We start from the raw sequence: 26,414 nt of genomic DNA on the forward strand, positions 1-26,414 counted from the left end.
GAATTGGTAGACGAAAAAAGACAACAAAAAAGGGTAAATCCCACACCATGGCAGTTTGACTTTAAACATGGAGAACACAGAATCACAGAATAATTCAGGCTGGATGGGACCTTGGGAAGTTATCTAGTCTAACCTTCTGCTCAAAGCAGTGTCAATACTGAAGTCAGTTGAGGTAAAAGATGTTTAAACCAGAACAGACCTTCCCTCTTAAAGCATTTAAACTGGGCATATAGTAATGCGGCCCAAGTAAATTAAACTCTTTTTAATTATGTGCATGTTAGACAAGAAAAACTGAACTGAGTAGCTAAACATACACACAATGTATGTATCTAACCTCTTCTTATAGTCATGTTCGCTTAAAAAAGTTCATATTAAACCGTGGCTTAGGTGATGCATTCTTCCCTCACAAGAGATGGCTATATTATGTGGAAGAGTTTTTATACAAATATGTAATTCTTGTAAGCATAGGCTGGTGCTGGTCTGTGTGTAGAACTCCTGAACAGCAAACAGATATTACATATTTTCATTTAATACTGTTAAAATAAAACCATATAATCTTCAGAGAAGCAAGAAACAAGTGCAACAACTCATACATAACTTTTTAATTTTTAATTTAGTAATTGTTAAATGGTTTCAGAGCAGGTACTACATTATTTCAACACAATCAAATATCTTTAACATAATTTTGAAAAATAACCTCTTAATCTCAGTACACACACACACGCATACACACACACAAACATATTAATTTAAAAAAATCTGTACATATGTATTTTCCAGGAAGCAACTCAAAGAACTGTACCACAAAGAATCAGCTTCTGCACTCTGACACACCGCAAATTATAATCCGTTTGTTGATAATAGAGTTTCAGGACACAATATGCCATGCAATGCTATTTAGTAGAAAATGAACTGGTAAAGAAATTTGTTTATTCAGTGCTAAGTGAAAGTGCAGAATTCCTTAAATAAAACAAAGGCCAATTTATCATAGATCAGAAACATTTATTGTCCCTGAACTAGACAGGCCCCAGTTAAGTGTATCCCCTTAAGCCAATTCTCTTGCTAGACAAGAGTGAGGAAGTATGACTGAAAATCCAAGGTACTTTATTTGTATTATTGGCTGCAAAGATGGTTCAAGAAAGGAGCGTCCTTGTTGATTCTGAGTCTGAAAGTCCATCTTCTTGATTAGTGGCCTCATAATCACCTGCATTATCAGCTAATTCAATGTCTTGGTCATCATTGCTCTCTGCGCTGTAATCAACTTCTTCAAGGAAGCGAGGCTCATCTTCATCCAAAACATATGTAGTGGGGCTATAATGAACAAGAAGCTGCATGAATCATTTTAAAGGATTTGCTCTGAGCACTACATACAGACTATGCACCTTCCCTGTCCTGACATACAATAATCCAAAAATGATCTCAGGAAAGGAACAGTTTACCTGAAATAAGTATTGATTTTTTAATTGCACATAAAACAACTGAGAGACAAAAGCACATTTATAAGACCTTGAACTAATTAGTCAATCATACACAACTCATTATCCAACTATGACATAAATTAGCTACACTTTATGGACCTACACTAATGGCCTGTAAGTAGTTCATATAATTACGGTAGTATCAGAAGCGTTGCAGAAGGATACAAATACATAAAGAAACAGCTACTGCTCCTAGGTTTAAGCAAACTAAAAACCAGATCAACATCTACAAATTCAGGTAGGAAACCTTTTTATTTTGCTAAAACACACATTTTACTGGAGAGCACTGTGAGTGATTCAACTGTATGCAACAGAGGTGACAAAATCAAGTTTTTGTCTACAACTAACGTTAAGTTCCCATATGGTTCATATCAGATCTTCATATACTTGCATGCAGTTAATATTTATAAATTATACATTAAACGTGGCAACCCAGAAGTAGTAGATTTAAGGAACTGAGCTGTTGGTTACAGAATGGTCTATAGTGTCTGTGCCCTTAATCAACATCCTCCCAGACTAACAGGTTTTAACATCATTAGATTAACCGGAAAAAGGTTAAAATACACTTTTTTGATCATCTCACCTTCCTTGGAAACAGAAAAATAAAGACCAATGTGTTTCCCACACATGGTTTTACTGCTCTCCTTTGGGACATAAAAAGCTATCTGCTTAAAAGCACTAAGTACTTCTGAATATTTCATAAGTAGTTTTGAATTCAGATGAGGTCCTAAGGTTTTTGTAATGCACTCATTTTAATTGATAATCAAATCATACAGAACTCATACAAAAACAGTCAGAACGTTCTGTTTATTGAAAAAGACCAACAGGTACTTGAATAAATGTTTATGTATTAATTTTGATGAATTTCCTTTTAAGGTAGGCAACAGCCTGTCTTGGCTATGACTTTATAGTTGAATAAGATTAATCACTACTTCTTTCTAAAGGTCTTTTTAAGAGCTTCAGTGGACCACCAGAATCTGCAATACAATCTCTATTCAGTACAAATAAATTTCACACTATCCTGCCTCCATCTGTAACCTCAATGACATGCAACAGGGTAATGTTTTGTGGAGTTGGCAACTGTTTCACATATTGGGACAGCAACAAATGAAAAGAATTTAGTCCTAAATTAAAAAAAAAAAAAAGATAGAAGAATGAGGAAAGTAACCAGTATCTTTACTAATAAGCCTCTTTCATTTTATGGATGGGGAAGTCACGATACCATCAGGATATATGTTTTGCACAAAGAAGCTGTGGTAGAACCAGCCAAAGAAAATAAGCTCCCACCTTGTGATGCTTTCTGCCCTAGCAAGTCACTACCTGTCAACACTTCTTTAAATAGAGTTGAAATTTTTCATTTATTCAAAAAACAAAAATGAAAGGAACTCTGCCAAATGCATCTCATGCCAACAAAAGCCCAGCTTTTTTTGCAACTTCTGCCTCTAATCACTTAACACAGATATTGATTTGCTAGGTTTTGTATACAAGGAATCCACACTGCAACTGCAGGATAGACCGTGTAATTCAATTCTCAGGAAATAGAGCCATTAAATCGGAACATTGCCCCAGTATTAACTAATAATTCTGAATCCTGAAACAGAAAACTAGAACACGCTGTGTCAATGACAAATATTTTATTAGCCATTGACAGTGGGATGTTAATGCATAAGAGATGCATTACTGTAGGCACTTATAAAAATTAATGATAGTGAGGTATAACATACAATAGGAGAGCTCTTCAAAATATTTATTATATTTATTATTATTAAAATAAGTACCATGATTTGTAAATTAAACTCACATGGTTAATCCAGTAAAAGAAGAAAAATAAAAAAAAGCAACCAACAAAAATTATGTAAGCAGAAAGCACAGAACTGGAGAGTTAAGCAAACCATCTAGTTCAGTATATATAAAATGGCTTGCCAGTTCACAGAATATGTTCTATTTTAGACTGTAAAACACATACGTACACAGATCTATCTAAGGCACTGTAAGGTACACAAAGTACAACTGCTGCAGTATTTTAAACTTCATTTTAGGTTAGCTACAAATAAATAATGGTAAAAGCAAGCTGAGCTTCAACAGGATATAAAAACAAGGAAAATTGTGAAGCACCCAAGCTCTTAATTTAGAAATTCAGCCAATGTGCACAGTCTTAAAGTTGCTGTGTCTGATGTGACACATCAGGTACAGCATTTTAGACATTTGCTACTGCACACATATATTCAAAATTCAGGCCAAAAGCAGAGGGATGTTTCTAGTTGACATTTCTCCATTTAATAAATTAAAATCTACTTTATAAATTATTTTCTCTATTCAAGAAAAGCACCTGTACCAGTAGAATAGATGCACCAATTTTAATTCTCAAGTAATACTTTTAACATAAGCACCAGCTCTGAAATCTGCCTGATAATGTTAGCTTTTTACTGCCATCAATGACACAAGGTGCCACCACTTCTCAATCATTTACTATTGAAATTAAATATTAGCATTATCTTTCAATTTATTAAGATGAGTTTTTCATTTTCCCCTTCTTGAGTTTTTATTCCTCACACAATAATACCTGAATGCTCACTGCATTCGGTGGAAAACCTGTGCTGCATATCACTCTCACATATATTTGCTTTCTCATGGCTTGTTTTCTTTTGATGTAGCAAATTTTAACCTTGGATATTTAACTTTATAGCAACTTTATTCTGTAGGTTACCATGAATCTGCAAAGTATAGTTATTACTTCACTGTTTTACTGAGGCTGGGTCACCAGCAATGCAGAAATCCAAACACCTGAAAAAAATCCTACTGTTTAATCAAACTCTTTATTTGCCTCCCTGCTGCTCCCCCCCCTCAGCATATCTTGTGACAATATATTTTTAGCTGCTGTCATGCTGATTCTATGGGTTTTAATTTCCTAACTCTTCCCTTGGGCTGTTTCTAATTAACTTACTCAATAATCCCTCTTCCTCTACCCCTACACCTCCTGCTTTTCTTTTTTTAAAGGAAACCATTATTTTTCCTCAGGTTATGAGAGGTTGTTCATCACATGACTACAGTTTGTAATGTAATGGATGTCATAATTTGTGCATTTTCTTTAAAGTCATGGTTATTAAAATACAATGCTCTTCGTAAAACCTCAGTTTTCAAATATTTTATTTAAATAATATTTTATGGGTAAAAAGACGAACTTCTAAATGTGAATTAGTATACCTGATAGCATACTGCAGTCCTCACGTCTACAAAGCACTAATAGTTTCTAAGAATATTGCTTTCACTGAAATACATACATACATATATATGTATGTATGTATGTATGTATATGTAAGTAAAAAATCCTCTCCTGTCATTTCAAACATTCAATTTAGGAATGAATATTACTTATTAAAACAAGATCTCATATTTTAATTTAAAAAGTCAATATCTCACTGTTTTTTATTTAAATTAATGCTCTGAACATATTCAAAAATAAGCCCAGTCACTAATATGATAGATATTTTTCCAGCTAAAATTTTGTTTTTGCCCCTCAAAAGATATACTTGGATTCTTAATTATCCATATGAGTCAATTATGGGTAAATTAGTCCATAAGCCAGATGCAACCAATACCAGTTTCAAGCCCACAGAGATAAACAGTTTTCTGACACTATGGGGAAAGACTACATTCACAAACTTCAGAAGAAAAACAAAATTAAGAAATATTTCCTGCCAAACTATGGAGAGTTGCAGCTGCTTGGGGAGTTGGGAAAGGAAGGAAAGAAAATCTGAAGAAGTAATGACACCTTTTAAAACCATGTTACCAGGGGAGGGAAAATGAGGTGAAAAAGAATCAGGAAATATCACAAAAGAATCATTTCTCCCAACTTTTGCTTCTAATTTCCCCTTAGGGTCTATATTGTCTGTTAGGGATCAGCAAAGCCTCCACAGTAGGCAATGTCACGTCATCGCACATGCAGCTACATTTGCCGTCCCCTTAAGGAACTCGTCACCTCTGTGTTTTTACCAAGTAGTAGGATATTTCCTAAAGGGAATTTCCAAGGCCAAAAGAGGAAGAGTTACATGTCAGACTCCTTTCCAAGCCATAAGTTGGGTATCCAAATACCATTTATGCTTTGTTTTCAAATATCCTGATTATCAATGTTACGTAATTTCATTCCACAGCCTAAGAAACTAATCTCAACACTTTCTTTGTGGCATTGCCCCAAAATACCTTTTGTGAAACTCAGAACTGGACTAGATTAGTCACATTCAACAATCACTGACTGCAGCGCTTTAAACATCAATAATTGCATCATAGTAACAAATGGAAGAAAAGCATAAAAGCGATATGAAGAATAAATAACTATTAATACACTACTTCCTCTGCTAATTTTTTTTTTAGCTTACTATTTCCCCATTGCATCCTAGAGAAGACAATTTTAAAGCAAGCTACTTTTTTGTATTAGAAAACTGTCTGGAACAAAAGCAGAGAGCACTGCCTCAATAGGTTGGCTTCTGTAACCCTGAAAGTCTCTGCATTCTGTTTCTACAGTCTACAGAGAGTTAAAAGCAAGATAATACTGATGCCAAAGGAGAGTCTTGGTCTATAGGCACTCTCCTCCTACAACTGACACTAGGCCCATCAGTGAAATCCCAGGTATCATCTTCAACAGCTTTGCCTTTCAACCTTCTGAAAAGGACACAGGAAAATAGGACAAAATATGCAGTGTAAGATGCCTTCTTTTTAATTAAATTGTGTTCCTAAGATACTAGAAGGCCAAGAAAAGGTTAACAGATGTCAGTCTGGCCTACTGCAGAAAGATGGGAAGAAAAACTTCTAGTCTCCTTAATCTGTAAGTGGAAGTATGCAAATGTCTGGGCAAAGTTTAAGAGTAAGTTTAAGAGTAAATAAGGTCGAGAGAGTACGTAAGAGTGTAGGTCAAAGACAGTTTCCTTCTGGCAGCCCAGGAAGAGACCCACTGCAAGAGGGTCCTAGTCCAGTTCTCTCTTGCCTGTACCCCTCATTCCTTCCCCCTACCAGTCATATGTATTTTCTCAAATGGTGAGACCATAAGTGCAGGAAATGAGTTTTGCAGTAGTTTTTTCTTTCCCATATCTCCTTTTGGCAGTTGACCTTTTTTTTTTTACCATTCCCTAGATATACCCAGTTCCAAGAGCTCAGTCTGCTTCTCTGTTATAATTAAATTAAGTTTATAAACAATACACTATGTCCTAGAACACACCAATGAACCTTAAAAGAACCAAATAAAGGACTGGAATTTCCAGAAAGAGGTCAAGTTATCAGGCAAAAGATAATTCCAGTAAGTCCTATTAGTTATGACTAGTCATGTGTTTTTATTTCAGTGCATACAGACTCTATCAAACCTGTCAGCATAACAACTATAATTCTTACTACAAGATCAATATTACATTTAGTTTAATCTTTTCCATTTGGAAATGGAGAAAAACATTGGCAAACGGTTTCAAAATAATTAAAGAAAAATAAAGTGTCTAATTCATCACTTAAAATGTTAAAGTGCACTGCCGGAGGGAAATAAATCTACTTACTGCTTTGTTTTTTTTTAAGTCAAATATGTTTCTGACATGGTTCAAAATGAACTCAAGGAATCTGAGATTGCATCTAATGAAATATTGGAAGTATGTTTCAAAATATTAACATTTACTTGGTCGGTTTAAGTACAGCTAGTAAAACCAAAGAGTTTGAGAAACCCTCAAAAGCATTCACAAAAGTAAAAATGATGCTTCTGAATGTTTAAACTTGCCTTTTTTCCTCCAAAGCATTGAAAATTATGTTTTTTAAAAAATAACATCAGTAACATCCAAAAATATAAAGGTAGTAACTATGATCTTATTCATTGCTCTAACTGGGACACATAACAGTCTTGTAAAAACTACTCTTTTATATTTCTATTTATGAATTTCTTACCTGAATTTTCTGTAGGTAATTTCTCTTCTCATTCATCACAGTAAGTAATGAGCAGTGAAAAACAGACATACAAGGAAAGTATAAGCAGTATTTTTATTATAGTAAAATAATTGGTATGGAAGTCTCCCCATATAAAGCAAGAAATTGTGTGATAATCCTCTGATCAATGACTATCTTTGAAGCAGAACAGGAATTAGCTATTTAAGTTTTAGTCAGTAGAGGCTCACTGTATATTTCCAGCACGCAGGTGAACAGATGTCTAATAAATCGGCTGACACATATTTTACCTCCCTGAAAAACTCCAGTCTCAGCACTGTGGATGCAAGGCGTGGATCAAAGGGCAAACAACCTACCTCCTCCACATATTTGACACGAAAACTTCAGGGGGTGTTAACAAAAATTACTATTTTTTAAAGCACTAAGGAGCAGAACAAAATTACAGGAGATCTATTTCCCATTAATTATGAAGAGAGGGACTTATTTTGAACAGAAAAGTAGCCAGCTCCATAGGGGGGGAAAAAAAACTACCAAGCAAATCCTTTTCCTCAAAGCAGCTGTATGACTTGTTAAAGCCAAGGAGCCCGAATCCTCTGTGCTTCAGGGGTAACAGTCACCAGAAATACCAGTCCATATTTCATTACTGCAAGTTTCGTAAGTGGGAAAAGGAGCCCTCAAGACTTTGCTGACCCTCATTAGAAATGTCACTAAGAATTGGTACCCATTAAATCTCCGGAAATTAGTTGAAGCCTTCTAGTCAACTATTTTAGAGTGCCTTTCACACCTCCAAGAGGGGAAAAATAAATAAATAAATAAATAAATAAAATAACCCCACAAAAAAATCCAGGCAGTGTCCAGTATTCTTTTTCACCTTAAAATAGAAATATAAAGAAATATAAAATAGCCCTGAAAACTTATTCAGTGATCTCAAAACACTGTTTAAGCAGAAAAATATATGAAAAGCTAGTGGAGAATCCATGCTGAATCACACTTTTCTTCCTCAGCTGTTAATATCTGAATATCCCTCATCCAGGAGAGGAGTTCCCACTTGATACAATCCAGATTTTTTTTGGAGGGGAAATATCTCATCCTTAGCTAGCTATTAAGCCCTTCTCAAGTACCTCCTGAGACAGCAGAAAGTGGCTTTTAGGAGGATACATTAAAAAAACATTTTATTGAAATTCATTTAAAATAATATCCAGAATAGAGGCATCTGCTATTTCCCTTGTGCCATAAAAAAGCTGGCCTTTAACCATACGTTGTTTTACAGTATGTGTTTCAGTTCTGAATACAAGCCAGCCCCTAAAAGGTGAAGAATATGAGACTTTCTTTGGGAGTATCATCACTGGTAAACTGTATGGGTTTTTGAAGTTTCTGCTGAGACATGCAGCGAGTGCTATAAAAGACAGGAAACTGGAACCTCCAAGGATGTTTTGTCTGACTGTCATATAGGCATTTTTGTCAAGGAGCAGAAGAAAATTGCTTTGTTCTAGACAGACTTCTCAAGGAAACAAGACAGAAAATCTGGTGGCCTGAGATGTATGTCAGAACTCAAGCTTCTGAAACCCCAGAAACAAAAAGGTGTCAATACAGTTATCTGGATAACAAATTCCTACTACTATGAAGATGCACTGGCTCTCTCCTGTTTCAGAAGGGCATCCAAATTACAGTTTTAAAAAATTCTAGTCATACTGCTCTTGATTTACTGGAATAACATTTTGACACAGTAAGTATTAGTTACTTCAATATTTTCCAATGTTTTTAATTGGAGACGATTGCTTCGGTGACTTTGATTAAACAAATCTGGTTTGATACAACATCAATAGGTTCAATCAAATCAGTGGACACATATAAGGCTGCTATGGTTACATATAAAGTTTAAGGAAAAAAGTCACACTTGACAAAAAAGGCACTGTGTGATATTGGGGCGTATTATAGTAGTGACACAGACAACAGTCAAGTTTGAGCTTTTCTTTGAAAGATGCCCCCTGTCCAGTTAAGTGTCTGATTCTGCTCCCAGTTTTTAGTAAGAAGCATTGCCTTTGAATTCAATGAAATGAGCCCCTGTATGAACAATTATGATTACCAAATCACTTTTAAGATGGGTTCAGAAGGTATACAGAGTCAGATATAAACATAAAAATTATTTTAGTCTTAATGCCACATTTTAAAGATCAGTTGTTGGAACTTACACATCTAATTTTTAGTGTTATTAAAATTGATCTACATTTATTATATTTAAGACACAAAGCCATCAGACATTAGAAAAATCTAAAATACTGTCAACAAATTTCTTCAATAAAGCTTAATACTTTTTACATGAATGCTTCTCTGTCACAAAAACTGATGTTGCACGTGCACACAGCCCAGTCTGGCTCTTTCTCAACTGCCCTCGTTTCTTCAATGCAGAAGCATTTGGCTATTACCTTTCATGATCTCTAGTTGTGTAACACTCAAAAGTCATGATGAGGGAAAATTTTTTCATGTCATTTTTGTACAAGCATTCAGTTTCAAAACATTACTGAAGTTATTCAGTGATACCTCTCCAACTTGAAACTTTGGCTTAAAATACAACCAGTTTTGAATTTTCAGGGCTTGGTCCTTTAGGATGGAATCTGAAACTTGCCAACAAAATATAATTAGCTCAGAAGCTATTTATGGAAAAAATCCTCACATTAAGCCATACCAATGAAAAACTGATCATTAACGAACAACCATAAAATACAGTTCACCCTTATCTCTATGTGACATTCCATAAAAAAGAGCTTGGTCATAATCAGTTTAAAGTAAAGTTCAGCTAAAATGATCAAGTTAGAAAAGTCTTTTAAAAGAACTTCAACAGACCTTCAAAGCGTAAGCATTAATCAATGTTACCTTTAATGCTGTGAAATAGTATTTTATAAGCCACTATCTAAACAAATTTTTTGCCAAGAGTTCTTCTCATCACAAACACCTGTCCTATTCCTAGGCCAATTGAAATACATTACTAATCTTCCACATAGGTACCCAAATCCTAATATCATCACAAGCCTCAGGATAGTAAGAGATGTTCACATACTCCCTATTCATCTTTGCTTCAGAGCCTTGAATGTCTTGCTAACTGCTTTCTTTTTTATGAGGAAGCCCAACTTGCTACCTCCCATAACAACTTAAAAGTTACCATTACAGCCTCAGCATAATGAATTTTAGTAAAGAAGACAACATTTTTCCAAGGAATAAACCAACAGGTATGTAAAATCTCAGTAAAGACCAGGTAATTTTAGCTTGGAGTAATGTAGATGAAGTCCAGTACAAGTGGGAGATATAGCACTGACATTTTGTAGATTCCTTAGAATAACATCAATGAAGAGTAAGATTTATGACCTGATTTTTCAAGAGCCTTTTTGAGTTCCAGCATAAGGAAAAATAAATCTACATTTCAGTAGCAAAAGTGAATGGTCAACTAAGTTTTGTGCAAAGCTTTTTCCACATGAGACAAATGGGAGATAATGGAACTCTCCAACCATCTGGTATGCGTTACTTAGGGTGTCATCAGATTTTTTGCATATTTATGGTTATGTTACAACTTAAATAATTCTGTATTTTCAGTATAACTGACTTCTGGAATACAGTACATAACACAGAATGGCCTTGACATTGAAAAGCTGAGACAAATACTTGTTATGTGGAAGGATTTTAGCTAAACTTATTATTGCTGTCATATTTCCTCCACAAATTTGAAACACATGCTTCATATAAGAACAGTGTGCAAAACCAACATGTGATTACCAGTTTGGAAACTGGAATCTTAATGATGAAATTTCTCTTACATCCGAAGTAGCTACAGTGTGATTAATGTGTGAAAAATTGATACTAAATATTGTTTCAAAAAAGTATGAAACACATGTATTGCTGCATTTACTGCAGCAATAAAAATTAAGTGAACAAAAGGGAAAAAACATTCCAAGCTGTTGCATTTGGGTAAACGATACTAAATCCAAATGGCACACAATCTGAAATTTGTGGTATTCTCCTTACAGAGGAAAATGTGCAGCTGTTAAGGAGAACATCAGTGTAACACATCATAACACAATTTGGGATCCAAATTAAAAAGAAATCATTGCATGCAAGGGTCATCCAAACTATACTCGTAACCTGTATAAAGCCTGTGAGGTTGCCTAAATTCTCATTTAATAAAGATAGGAGAGCTAGAACACATTTAGCTTGGCATATCTCCAATATTTTATTTCAGTAACTATAATGATAAACCACAGACTTAATGAATTATTAAAAACAGTTTGGTAAACTCCTTGCCAGTAATTGGGTGAGTACATGCCATGTTTACATAATGATTTTTTTCCATGGTTACTGAGATTTCTGATGTCCTGCACTTAAACTGAAGCCTATCACTAACATAAGTGTACCCAGTAACAAATAACAATTAAAATGAAGTTATAAAGGCCACTCCATCAAGAACAACATAAATGGACTAAAAAAATTCAGCCCACAGCTTTTCTAAAGCACAACCACTAACTTCATCTGTGAACTGGGATTTAACCTTCTCTAAAAAGATAATATAAAATACATATTCTGCATCTGAGGCAGCAATGAAGATAAAGTTATGTAGAAATCTGTGGCTTTCTTCCAATGCTCCCCTGAGGATTAATCATTTACAACCATATCTTAATTCAAAACACAGTAATATTTCAAAGAGCTAGATTTTACACTGAAGCTTAGTCCTAATAAAATTGACAATAATATAACACTTCTGCATAGGGTCTCATTACATAGCACTTCTGGATAGGGAAAATATTATACAGTCTCATTACCATATAATATTATCTGCAAATGAAATAAAAAGTAAACCTATTTTTGAGAGTATGTGCTCAAGGATAATAATGTGAGGAACCTTACAAGTCACAAAATAAGTGTTACATATCAGTATTAAGTTATGAAGTTCAGTATGCTGGACTAACTGACATAAGGAATTCAGGAAAGAACACATGCCCTTACTGAACAACTGTCATTGAAAGGACATCCACAAGAGCTGTCAAGTCAGATTGCCTTACTGCCAGCCCACATTTGTATCCATTCTTCCATAACAGTGTTAAAGTATATATGGCAGAAACACCGAAGAAAGGGTTTCAGCGATTAGGAACTTGACTGTGAAAATTCCAAAAACCAGACTGTGATTTTGAAACATTGCACTTTGATTATCTAACTTAGCACTCTAATTTAGAGAGATGCTAGCATACAGCATCTTTTGAGGCAAGACTTAAAGATATCCTTCCCTTTAAAGGGGAGATTCACAGTCACTCTCAACTATTCAATATTTATGGATAATTATTTCTAGCATGTTACTTACTGAAGAAATTCCACACCACCACTTTGTCTACCCCTGTGTGTAAAGCCAACTCAACTATTCCCACTGCCATTCTGGGTTAAAGTTTGTCTACACTATTCTCAATCTCCTACAGAAACTCTACAACTTCCCCAGATGATCTACTCCACAACTTCATTTTTGCTTGCCATACATAATTTTTTCCTAAAGTCAAGGTTGACTTATCCTCACAATTTAAGGCCATTACTTATGGTCCTATCTACCCTGGAGAGGCAATAGATTCCTTGCATCTGTCTTTACATATGCAAAGGCAGCTATCATGTTCTTTCCTCCTTCTCCATCTCCTAGTTTTCCCTCTTCTTTTTGATTAAGGCCTTGTGAGGAAAATTATAATCAAACTATTTCCTTTTATTTGCTGTAGCGTGACTTCCTGTATAATAAACATTGAATTGCACCTGGTGATTTCCCTTACAAGCATTTACGGTGTAAAGCATTCCCCCCTCCTTGCTTCCCATCTTTACATATATACTGATTTGGGATGCGCTACAGAATGTTGTCTACCTTGATTTCAGCAAGGCTTTCGACACTGTCTCCCATAACATACCCACAGGCAAGCTCAGGAAGTGTGGGACAGGTGAGCAGACAGTGAGGTGGATTGAGAACTGGCTGAATGGCAGAGCTCAGAGGGTTGTGATCAGTGGCGCAGAGTCTAGTTGGAGGCCTGTAGCTAGCGGAGTCCCCCAGGGGTCAGTCCTGGGTCCAGTCTTGTTCAACTTCTTCATCAATGACCTGGATGAAGGGACAGAGTGCACCCTCAGCAAGTTTGCTGAYGATACAAAACTGGGAGGAGTGGYSGATACACCAGAGGGCTGTGCTGCCAGTCAGAGAGACCTGGACAGGCTGGAGAGGTGGGCGGATGAAGTTCAGCAAAGGCAAGTGCAGGGTCCTGCACCTGGGGAGGAATAACCCCATGCACCAGGACAGGTTGGGGGTTGACCTGCTGGAAAGCAGCTCTGCGGAGAAGGACCTGGGAGTGCTGGTGGACACCAAGTTAAGCATGAGGCAGCAATGTGCCCTTGTGGCCAAGAAGGCCAATGGTATCCTGGGGTGCATCAGGAAGAGTGTTGCCAGCAGGTCGAGGGAGGTGATTCTCCCCCTCTACTCAGCCCTGGTGAGGCCACATCTGGAGTACTGCGTCCAGTTCTGGGCTCCCCAGTACAAGAGGGATGTGGCACTACTGGAGCAAGTCCAGCGAAGGGCTACAAAGATGATTAGGGGACTGGAGCATCTCTCTTATGAGGAAAGGCTGAGAGAGCTGGGCCTGTTCAGCCTGGAAAAGAGAAGGCTGAGAGGAGATCTTATCAATGTGTACAAGTATCTGAAGGGGGGTGTAGAGAGGATGGGACCAGACTCTTTTCAGTGGTGCCCAGTGACAGGACAAGAGGCAACAGGCACAAACTGAAACACAGATGCTTCCATCTGAACATGAGGAAAAACTTCTTCACTGTGAGGGTGACAGAGCACTGGCACAGGTTGCCCAGAGAGGTTGTGGAGTCTCCTTCTCTGGAGATATTCAAAACATGCCTGGATGCGATCCTGTGCAACGTGCTCTAGGTGACCCTGCTTGAGCAGGGGGGTTGGACTAGATGATCTCCAGAGGTCCCTTCCAACCTCAACCATTCTGTGATTCTGTGATTTGTTTCAAGGATCTAGACAATGCTTCCTCAGCAGTTAACATTTTTACCTTCACAAGTTTTGGGTTCTTTTGCCAAAACTTACATTTCATCCTAAAGAACAAATGAAATTTCTATCAGTCAGTAAGAAAGATTCTCATCTTTTTAAAAAGAAACCTGAATAGATTATGTTTAGATCATATATATCCGCACGTCTGGCCACACATATAGAACAATACATAAGCAATGCAATCTTCTTTTCCTTAATCTGCTCTCTGTCCGTGAGACAAACCCTACTGAATCTGTTTTTCTCACCCAAAAGCTTAGGACAAGAGAGCTGCCTTCCACAGTGACCTGATGATCACCAACCTGAGCCCCTGGGGTAACAAGGGAGGAAACAGATTTCCTGAGCTGAGCTGCCTGCATGGCTGCTCTGTAAGCTACAAAAAAGGACAAATATGAGTCTTTCTAGGGGAATGTAAAAAGTTATATTAGCTTATTCTAATGGCTAGCTTGCTCAAGATTTTCAACCAAGGCAAGAAGTAACAGAAAGAGTTCAAGACCATTCAGTTTCTTCCCCCCCCCCTTTTTTTTTTTTTTAAACACACTATAGAGATTACTGGAACCTGGCTTTATAACTGTAAAAACAAGGACACTAATGAATTATTTTCCTTGTCACACTACCTCCTACAAGGCTCACAGTAATTCATACACCATAAAAGTAAGAACTTAGAGCGACACACTGAAGAGTAATGTTACAAATGTTGAACATTGCTCTCTGCTGATGCTGGTGTTTTGGTACCAATGTTGTGGTGGCATGGTTAGCAACAGCAAGGCATTCTTACTGACTAAAATGCTGTGTTTAGTTCGCAGCAGAGATATCAGCCTGAAGCCATCCCAACAGTCTTAGAGCATTGTTGGCTTTTTTCAGTGTCCGCTGCTAGACTTTCTCCCAGTGAACCACTCCAACTAACTCTTCAGAGCAAGGTTAGCCACTGGTGGAAGAGGGGTACTCCAGAGTCTTTCTCATCATCTCTCTTCCAGGAATCACCAACTCAGCCTGATCCAGGCAGAAAAGCTGATCTGACAGTGGCAGTTCAGCAGTTAGCTGCCACACTAATGCTGCACTGGTGAGCAAATGGTACTGGGGTATCCAGGCACCCAGCGCTTTCGATCCAAGGCATATATGTGCTGTGGCTACCTTTCATGTATTTCTAACCACATCCTTAGAATGCTCAATTTGTTACTGCCTTTTACTGTGCACTTTTTATTAATAACTGTATATGCTAAGCATTTTCTCAGGCTCCAGTTATTCCCAGAGCTCCACATTCTGGTGACACTTCATGTGCTTAAATACTGGAACTGAAGACCTCCTCCCTCCTTCCACAGGGTACACCACAGATGTTTCCCACACCTCTGCTAGTATTCATGGTCTACAGACTAGCTAACTGCTCGTTAGTCTAGCACCTAATTAAAGTCTTAGTCCCAAGCACCTCATCACTTGAGTTGCACAGATACAACAATAAATTTATTTTTTTTAGATTCTCAGTATTGCTACATTTTCAGTTGTAAGTACACCAGGCGATAACATATCCTAATGTGTAAACCTTACTCTCTTCTACTCTATCTTTAATACTGAAATATGTAACCCTGTTTTATTTCATCACCAACCAGCTTTTCAGAAAAAGAAGCTTGTACATTTGAATTAATCTGTTTCCTGTGCATCTCCAGTTACCATATGCACGTGGATACCAAATCATGACTTAGGGAATGGAAACATACTTCTGCAAGCCTATCCAGAGCTTTAAGGATTTGACAATTTAAGAAGCTAGCTACCAAGCAGATACAACATATTTCTTTGTGACCCTGACATTATTTCATGTGTTTTAAATTCTTTAAATGTTGTTATATATTTGTACCGGGGGGCAGGGGGTGGGGGAAAGGTTTGGAAGAAAATCTTACAGTTCTCAGTAATTTTCAGCTCATATAATTTAAAATCTAAATACATTTTTAACACTGTAGCCAGTAATAATAATAATAAAAAAAGCTCCCAGAAAAAAAATTATTGAGAACTACTGAGTTTTACTGGATATAACAGCTCCCTGATAACATTAAAACTGAAAATCTTTATACCAGCAACAAACGTAACTTACAGTCTAACTCAGTATTACTGTTTTTTCTAAGTCTGAAGCAAACAGAATCATCAAGATCAGTTTCCAGTACTCAGATTCCTGTTACCCTCGCACATCATAATACATCAACATCATTTCTGATGAAGTGGAAGAACATTTTCGAGTGAATCTTTACCTCATTTTAGAGGCTGTCTGAAAATAAAGTGAATACAAAAAATGCATACTACCTTGTCACTTTACAGCTTGACTCAATCAGCTCATTTTCAATATCCAACAGATTAGAAGGCAGATTGTACTCCAAAGGTGAGGCCAGTCTTTTTAAACGCAGTAAGCCAACACAGAATTTGGCTCCCATCTCCTCCAGTTCTCTTGTCCCTATCTGCAATCCCTAATTTAAAAATAAGATTTAAAAAGATAAAATAGGTACTTGTAGATGGACCCACACATACTGCAGTATTATACACATTCTGATATTTCTTATTTATTCCACTTTTGCTCTAAAAACAGAATAAGTAAGAATTGTAGAATAGATGCTTAGCAAGTGTATTTAAAAAACCGAGAGAATAACAACTTGATTCCTCTAAGACAGAACAGACATTTTTGGAGGCTTCAACATTTCTTCCGAGCTTCTTAGTCTACACTTCTAGCATATGAATATTAACAGGACTTACACAATTGCATTGGAAGAGAGAAATCAGCAATTATGTCCAAGTTTAAATGTCTAACAAATTAAAAAAAAAAAAGAAAAAAAAAGGAGAGACAAAATTCACAAGTGGGATTTAATACACTAAGATTTAAAATATAAAATTATTCAACAGAAAATCCTGTCAGAATAAAACTTCACATTGTAGGTGTGATCAAGTTCACTGATATGTTTTAAGACATAAATAAGACAATTTAAGACAATAAAGTTACTCCCTGACAAAAATCATCTCTTCCCCTCTTATAAGTTAAAGGCTATATGTGTTAATTCTGAAAGTATTTGCTCACACATTTAGCCACTAAAAAAAGACAAAAATAAAACCATAGTATCCCATCCCATAGCGGTCTTCTATCTTGAATGAGATAGCAAAACATTTTCCTCTATGCAGCGGATTTAGGAAGTGGAACATACCTATTATTCTCTAAGTTTACAAATGTGACAAAGACTCCCATCAGATAATTATATACATTTAATTTAATCAGCAGTACAGTATATAAAGAAAGAACATCTGACTCCATCTCATTTATGAAATTGGAATAATATTCCAGAATGGCTCTCAATAATTATGTAATTGGCTAGTACTGACTATATATACAATAACAAATTCAATGTCATAACCCATCCCCCTCCCACACTTCTGGATCTCAGGAGAATTTGAAAGTTTATTTCTTCTAAATCTTAACGGAAAGGGTAGTTTAAAAAGGAGCTTTGACAAAACAAGCAGGGAAGCAGAAGAACCAGACAATGGTGGCAAGCTAAGTCATCCAGTAAGAAAATACACGAAGCAAAAAGAATAGGGCAGGCACTTTTTTGCCTACAAGCTAAAAAACATACACGCAAGCTTTGTACGTTGCCACAATGATGCTGTATGTTAAAATGCAAAGTTCAAAAGTGCTATGTTGCTCCAAAATGGTACAGTCTGCAGCATTCTTCATGTGCTCCTGTTTTGAACATATGCAAACATAATAAACAGGAAGTTTGATTTTATTTTTCTTGTGAGTTCTCTTTTTCTCAGTAATCTTCACAAATAAGGCCCTTTTAGCAACAAGAAAGCTAAAGTTGTATTCACTATACTAAACAGTGCCATCCTCCAGCCAAATGCTACAGAAACCTCCTAGCAGCGAGCAAGAATTGGATAGTTGAGTATTATTGTTAATAGTAATACTACTTACCTCTTTTATAGTGCTTTTGTGCTGTAGATTTCAAAGCACTTTATCAATAAAGGAAGAATTATCCTCACTTTACTGATGGAGAAATGCAGGCACAGAGGGTTGAAGCGATTTGCACAGTGTCTCACAGCATGTCACTGACCCCGCTGGGAACAGAAATCAGTTCTCCTCACTCTCAGTGCAGTACCTTATCCACAGAGGCCAATTTTTTGTTTTTATTTTGTATCTGTTTGCACATCAGTAACATTCGAAGACCCCAGTCATAGCTGGGTCTCCACTACGCTAATCACTGGAAGACACAGTCCCTGCCCCAAAGAGATTAAAATAACATTAAGAACAAGAGGCAACAAATATGTGGAAGAGGAAGGAGAAGGGTAACAGTAATCTCACTGTTACGTAGATTACTAATGTGTGTAACTTGATGGTTCAGAAACTTTTCCAACCATTGCCTACATCTGCTGCTGAAGAGTTGGCAGATTCCTTATAGACAGTGTAAGAGTGGCTCTTAAGTAGGAAAAGGACAGAGTACGATATGGAAGAAAGTGCAAAGACAATTGTTAGAAAGATAAATAGCGTGTGCATATTCCATGACTGCTACTTTCAGCACAGCAGAAAGAGGATATAACTAAAGAGAGACATAACTGATTCGGATGGGAGATGGATAACTGCGAAATACCTTGAGGGCAAAGTTTGAACTTGCTACACTGAATATATGCTTGGGGTAGAAGACTAGGCAAAAGTTTACATTTGCTTTTGTCATTTCTTTGAATCACAACGGAGAATGCAATACCACATGGCCGCCAAACACCAAACTACTTAATCTGTTATTATTCTTCCATCAAACAAATGTCCTACTCTCCATGAAGCAAGAGACCCAAAGTTTACTTCAGTTAATGAAATTGCATATTATTATTTCCTAAAGGGACGGAGATGAAGTTCATTTTCACTGAAGTCTTCATTGTACTTCTCTTCTTGATCTTCTGAATACTTGCAATTACTACTGCGGCCTATTACACTTCTTTAAGTGTTATAAACTTTGCTTTTAAGCCCAGGCATAGCTTTTAAAAGCATGTATGGAATTTTTGCTAGCTAAAATTTTGTAGTTCGTTCCTTTTTCTTCACATTTTATACAATTAACTTTCTTCCAGGCAGTAACATCTTAGAGTACCAACTGAAGTCTTCCTCACTCAGTACAACATGAAAATGGCTTTATATGAGTAGTTCTTGGTGCTCAACTTTGCTACCTAGAAGCAAAGATGCAACACAGGCATGAAGGACTGTTACCTCAAGCTGAGAAGAATCTTCCTATAATACGTATTTAACACATTTTAAATGGCCATACTAAGATTTGGAGAAGTCACTTGGTCAGTGAAAGATCTTGTTCTCCTCCTTTACTATTCAGAAGCGGTGACCATCTTTGAGAACTCAAAATCTACAGACTGAAGGATCACTCTAACTGACAGAGTACGTTTGTTGACTGAATCTTTTTTCTTTTCTTTTTTTAGAAAAAAAAAAGACTTTTCTTTGTGTGTATCATGATTTATAGATATCAGCAAACTTCTCTACTAACTAAAAAATTAAGCAATAATCCCTAGTATATTAATCTCTGAGTCAGAATAAATTAATGGCTGTTTTCGCGTGATTTGAATTTACTGAAGATGTTTTCCTTTTGTCTAGTGTCTTAATAGTGGTCCATAGTAGATCTTTGGATAACTTTTCTCCTGGACATTCATTTTTCCTATCTTGAATCACAGATGTCTGGGCAATATCTGTGCCACTAATTTTCAATGCACAACAAAGACCCTGCAGAAGCAGCTAAAGTGAGACTGCTTCCAGAGATAACTCTGTCACAAAGGATCCTAAATTCAGGTAAGAATTGCCAACTTCAGTTAAACAGCTTGCTTGCTTCCTGACTAAATGTCTATCACCACCACTGTTGAAGTAAAATAAATAAAAATAAAAAAGCTAAATCGATGTTTTGATATTATACTCAGCTTTGGCAGAGACTCATCATGTGTTTCGTAAAGAGCAGATTGAGTAATCCTCTTTATGCTTTGATAGAATTTAGGATGATGCTAAGTCACAGGAAGAGGAGAAAGCCCTTTCAGGCCTTTAGGCAACACATACTCCTCTGATCTGAACTATCATGTCGTTTGAGGTGGGAAGTAGGAAGAGAGGGAATTTCTACAGTTTAACTCCCTATGGTTTGGAAAAACCGTATTTTGAAAGACATGAAAAAGTTTATATCACAAGTTCATTCACCGAGTTGCTGCTCCCCTCCCTCCCTAGAAACAAATCTCTCTGACCTTCTCATTGGAGAAATTGTGCTCTTGTTCTGTCAAGTGACCTTAGCCTTTCAGACACATTTTCTTAATAAGATAAGAATTACTATAGTGAAGAAATCATGAAGGTTTTTCCTGTAGGTTCAGAGAATGGCTAAGACCTCACACACTGTTTGATTCCAAAGAAAATGACACATGTAATAATAATAACATGTAATAATAAATGACAAAACAGCAATTGGACCTTGTCAGCTAGTTTATATGATGCAGGAGAACACTCTTCCCTTTTAAGCAATTGATTTTTTTTTTGACAGAATTCGGCTGTTTCTTCACCTCCTACTGAAGGCTTGATCATAAGGCTTTGCAAGTTAAGCATCTTAAGTTTGTCCACAAACTATCTCAATTCACCTTGCTGAAGAACCTTCTGTAACAACACTGTTAAAGCCATGAAAGTTGAAGTTTGAAAGAATATTCTGGATGTTTCAGATTAAGCAAGTTGGATGAGTTATTGTTTTTAGAAGTTCCCTAATATCCACATCTAAGGAACAACTGAAATTAAAATGTAATATTCTGGAAGTGACAATAAGAGGGATGCTTCTGTTTTTATTTGGCAGAATTCATTCATTCATTCACCTAGTAGTTATAGACCTACCGAAATTCCTGCCAAAATATCTTTCTTCCTATCATCCAGAGAGTAAGTATGGGTGCCAGAGCACACAATAGTTATATCTTGTTACTTTTTTTTTTTTTTTTTTAACTTTTTTTTTCTCCTTCCATTAACCAGCCTTCTGGTCTTCTTGGTTAAACACCTTATTTGAGGCTTGTAGTCATTTTCTTGTTCAGCATTCCTAAACTTGTTTTCAAGCAGATGAAACTGCTACTTCTCCCACAAATGTTCACTTTACAAACTTGCTTCAATTTGTAGCTAAATTTAACCCAGTAACAGAAGTTGAAGATCCGATGTTTGGGTTCTTTTACTCCATTTTTTTTTTTACTAGGAAGATTTTCCTTATGAAGTAGGTTTTCTATCAGCAGGAAAAAACATACAGGGCCACCTTTTGTTTTCAAATATCCAGCCCTGCTAACATGCTTTTGAAGAAGGTAATTTGAAAATAAATTCTGAGTCAAGAAGTAAAACAAACATAATGACTTTACTTAGAAATGTACAATTCGTAATGTTGGTAATCTGATATTACAAGTGTTTTGATTTATAAGCCTGTTTCTGCAACTAATTCTGAAAAGGATGTTACTAAATACCTGTTGAACAACCATGAATTGACATAGTGAAGTTTCAAGCTGTCATGTATGAAGGAAACTTTTATTCTACTGCTTGAATGTATTACTATCCAATTTTAATAATCTACTAGAAGGAACAGTTCTCTGAATTATTTTTAATACATGCATTTACATGTGTCATAAGCAATCATTAATAGTAGTCTTGTTAATACAGCCAAAAAGCGTATCACATTATGCAGTGGTATTATTTTAAGTTGCAGATGAAGACTGACACGCAACCTATAATGCGCATAACATTATTTCACTAAAACACTGGAATACACAAAGATCTTAGGAGTTTTAGAAATTAAACGAATGAAAGCAAGCTGGATTATAGAACATGATACCAATGCAGATGGTAGAAATCACAGAACAAGAACCATTCAAATGATATGGTTCCTTACCTTATATTTGCCCTGGTCACATCCACATAATGTGCTTTCCATTGTGTAGCTCCTTTGTACTCCTATCTCTCTCCAGACAACAACTCGTGCTGTTGATTCCTTGGACTTTTCCACCACGAAGCTGCAGCTGCCCATACAGAACGCTGGGGCAGTCTGACTGAGGATCTTAGGGAGTGCCTGCAGGAGTGGTAATTTGAAAAAGACAGCAATTCTTTCATTTCTTTTATGAAAGAAAAAAAAAGTCACAAACTCTTATCAGAAAATTTTGCTCAAGTTTGAATTTGAAGAATAATGAGAACATTTTTTCAGCTGAAGTTTTCAAAAGCCAGTAGGCTCAAGTGACAATAGGTTTGTCATTTCCTACGTGTTTAAATCTCCTTTTGTAGACCCAATTGCTAAAATGAAGCATTAGTCATGTGCATAAGAATCATGATACAAAAGAATTCTTCAAACAATTCCCACCTCCTCCTAATTCATCCAGCTAACTTTGCTCAAATTAAGTATAATACATATCTCATATAATTAAGAGAATTGTAATTCAGATTTCATACTGGTTCAATAATCCAATTTGCAGACCTAATATACACAATACTTCATTAATACATAAAATTAATCCCTATTCAGCAGAGCATTAAGCACATACTTAATTTCAAGCAAATTATTCAATTAAAGTTCAATATAATTGTTCACGACAGCTTTAGAAAATGACAAGAAACAGTTATGCAAATGCACGTATTATATAACTAATCTCAAATGCCTTCATTTTTGTTCAGCTTTTATTTGTACCGGTTACAGCAAAACATATGACCACTTTGAATTTACTGTTTCAGTAGTACACGTACCATTGTTAGTGTAGAGTTGCCCAGATATTTCAGTCCCCCTTTTTTGAAACAAAAACATTTTTCCCCCGCAACATTTATTGTCTATTGTCTTTTGTACATTATGATAATGCAGGTGTAAATGACAAGACCCCATACAAATAAATAGAACAGCAAGTGTGAACGATATCAGACTCAGTATCCAGGAAATTACACACAAAACAATCAAATAGCAACAGAATTATTTTAAAAAGTAGGGAAGATTTGAGAAAATTCTGAAAGCATCTATACTCATCTGCAGTCTTCAGATGCATAACAAGCCTTTTAACATGCATTCACATGCTTAATGAGTCTAACTGCATTAAAAAAACGGGTCTGAGACATTAAGTTGCACAGATTTGCAATTGCCACAAGATGGCGGTGAGGCTACATGGAAGAAACTTACAGACAACCGATATTTTATGAATTTTTGAAAGCTTATACAATCCACTGGATGTATTTTGTCCAAGTCTATTGCATGTATGCATTAGGGGCACATGCATTAACTACACATCTTTTTAAGAGGATCCTTGCCTCTTCCCATACACAAAAATGGAAGTCCCAGAGCAATTCAGTACATTTTTTTCTTGGTTCTAGAATATTCTTCGCCATGCTTAGATGATTCTTCTTTCTTTTACTAATTATAAATGTACAGAACCGTATTTCTCATGTATTCACTGATGGGTAATATTGACCACAAAAAGCATGCAATGATACCAAAAAAGATGAATCACTTTATTAAGAATAAGTTCTTAAGCTACATTAGAGCAGTGTTTAAAACTCTCAAAATATGTTGAAATACATACGAATAGTTATGCTGTAAAGCCCCGCATGTGCATAGTGTAAGTATATTCCAAATTCATGCCAAATGTCAAGGCTATGAATATGAAACTTACCCTGTAACCAGGGTCTTCAATCAGGTCACAAGAGGAGGCACTAATATTAGTGTGCCACATTGTCTCTTTGATGCTGCAGCCATACATAAATACATTCTTTTTACGAGAATGACCATGATAATCACAGTAGACCTACAATAAATCATTTGGCAAAATGAAGCCAAGGTGCATCAACTTAATATTAACATAAAAAAATAAAAATCCTTATTTCTCATGCTATTACATTTGTGTTTGCACTGTTAAAAGTTCCAAAGAATTAGGAAATACTACTTATGTGATCAACTCATGCAGTTAGAGAAAAACATTGGATTCCTTCTAAGTAAGGTTTAACCTTCTACCCTAGCAACAGAAAAAATTTAGTTTAAAGGTTTGCAGAAGACCAGCTCTCCAAGTCACATTTGTAAGTGAGATATAGTTTACAAGAACCTATTAAAAAGTTTACTTTACAGACTAGCTACATAGACAAAAAGATTCAGAATTGCTTACACATACATACTCACCAGCGGTAAACGTTTTATAGAAGCCAGATATTGCAGTAAGCCCTTGGCATGGTAAATTGTGGGATGCAGATCTGGATTTGGATTTTGCCACTGTCTGTTTAAGTCCTCTCCACTTAAAGAGCAACGGTGGCTATTCCGGGGAAGGAAAAAAAGCATGAAGTGTTTGCACCATCATGGTAGTTTTGAAAAACTTTCCCTCTCTAATTCAAGTTTTCTTTGTCACCACTGCTTTTTTGAAAAGTCCAATGAACTTGTTTGGCTTTTTTTTTTTTTTTAAGCAGCTGGGCTCTCATATAACAATCTACACCTGCCCAAGACTGCAGTTCAGAGAGTCAATTAAAAGGCAATCTCAAATCACAGGGGAATGATTATCACCCTTAAACAACTGAAAAGATGTTTTTACAATGAATTCATGGAACAATGTTTCTGCTTTTAAAAAGCCCCCCAAAAAACCGAGAAAGTAAATCCTAGAAGTTTTGCAAGGATTTTTTATATATATTGAGTATTGCATTTGTATGTTTTTAGGATTAATTTATTAAAAAAAAAAAAAACAACAGATGCAAAGACTGTATTAACAGTTTACACATTTGTGAGTAAACTTAAGCTTACTTTCCATTGATGACACCATCTGGATTGAGCATGGGAATAATTTTGAAAATATAAGATTCTCGTAAACTTTGGGCACTTGGATGATTGCTCATAAGATATTCTAATGTTCCCTTCATAACCCAGCTTGCATTCGTCTCTCCAGGATGTACACGAGCAGATAGGAAAATATAAGGCCGATTCCCTAAAAGGAGCATAAATGTCACAAAATACGATTCAAGCTAGTTTAACAGTTTGTTTACAGAAGAGAGAAGCAATAGGCTGCTTCATTCAGTGCAATATTTTCTGTTTTTTTTTTTATTCCGTGCATTCACATAAATACAGCATTCTTGATAAAACTCGTCAGAATATTTTTATAAGGACTGCTAATTACACAAGGGTCTCAATGGAATTTTAAGTTCAGTCTGAGATAACTACATGGCTGCAACCAGTTCAAGATGGCAATTACAATGTGATATACTTTTATCATTCTTTTTCAAGAGACTAGAAAAATACTGAGGGAGCCAGGGGCGGAGGGAGGATGAGGGGGAAGCAAGAACACTCTTAAAACAAAAGCACACTTCAAATCCCAGTAGCTGAGACATTCTCTCTATGAAAGATTTGACAAGTTGATTTCCTCAGCTTTGGGGGAGAAAAGTTACTCAAAAGTCAGGTTTTTTCCCTTCCAAGAAGCATTATCAGCAAAACGTAACATACAGAAATATCTGGTAACTGATCTGATACTTAAAAAAAAGCAAATTCAGATATAAATACTCATACTCTTACCTGACTACTATAAATACATATTTTTAAATACAAAGGAAATCCTGAATACCAGCATCTTCTAATCCCATGAAATTCATTAACCTTATTTTACTTTGCTATGCTTACAATGCACAGCAGTTGACAGAATAAAAATTTTTCATAAAGAGCTGGTTTTGCATTATTTCCTGTTGACGAGAAAGAGAAGTCATACTTACTGAACTGACAGATATGTTCATAGTAATTTGACTCTGGCATGGCTGTAATAGTGACTAATGGACAACTGTTGCCAGCCAGGGTCTCACAGAGAGCATCTTGCCGAAAATATATCTGTTGAGGGTTGTGCATGGATTCCAATTTCTGTAGATGCATCTTCATCCCAAAAATAATGAAAGGATACTTCAAATCTTTTGTAATCATGTACAACAGTGTATTCTACAGATATTATTTATTCTGTCTTTTTTG

The 26,414-nt window shown here is 36.1% G+C and overlaps 1 protein-coding gene across 14 annotated transcripts in view; it reads right to left on the reverse strand.

The window, feature by feature from the left end:
• Positions 1–578: 578 nt before the first annotated feature.
• Positions 579–26,414, reverse strand: part of AGTPBP1 (ATP/GTP binding protein 1) — a 75,077-nt gene continuing 49,241 nt past the window's right edge. For 5 of the 14 annotated variants that reach the window (XM_026088477.1, XM_026088476.1, XM_026088478.1 and 2 more), the window contains 8 exons: positions 26,168–26,321; positions 25,212–25,392; positions 24,603–24,732; positions 24,103–24,234; positions 22,350–22,526; positions 16,744–16,904; positions 7,395–7,418; positions 579–1,311 (listed from right to left, as the gene is read on the reverse strand). In XM_026088477.1, coding sequence (XP_025944262.1) covers positions 1,134–1,311; positions 7,395–7,418; positions 16,744–16,904; positions 22,350–22,526; positions 24,103–24,234; positions 24,603–24,732; positions 25,212–25,392; positions 26,168–26,321 — 1,137 coding nt within the window. In that variant the 3' untranslated portion in view covers positions 579–1,133. The other 9 variants (XM_026088481.1, XM_026088480.1, XM_026088483.1 and 6 more) reach the window with 8 other exon arrangements.

This window comes from Apteryx rowi, unplaced genomic scaffold (assembly GCF_003343035.1).
Source record: "Apteryx rowi isolate R43461 unplaced genomic scaffold, aptRow1 scaffold_77, whole genome shotgun sequence".
NCBI classification, from domain to species: domain Eukaryota; kingdom Metazoa; phylum Chordata; class Aves; order Apterygiformes; family Apterygidae; genus Apteryx; species Apteryx rowi.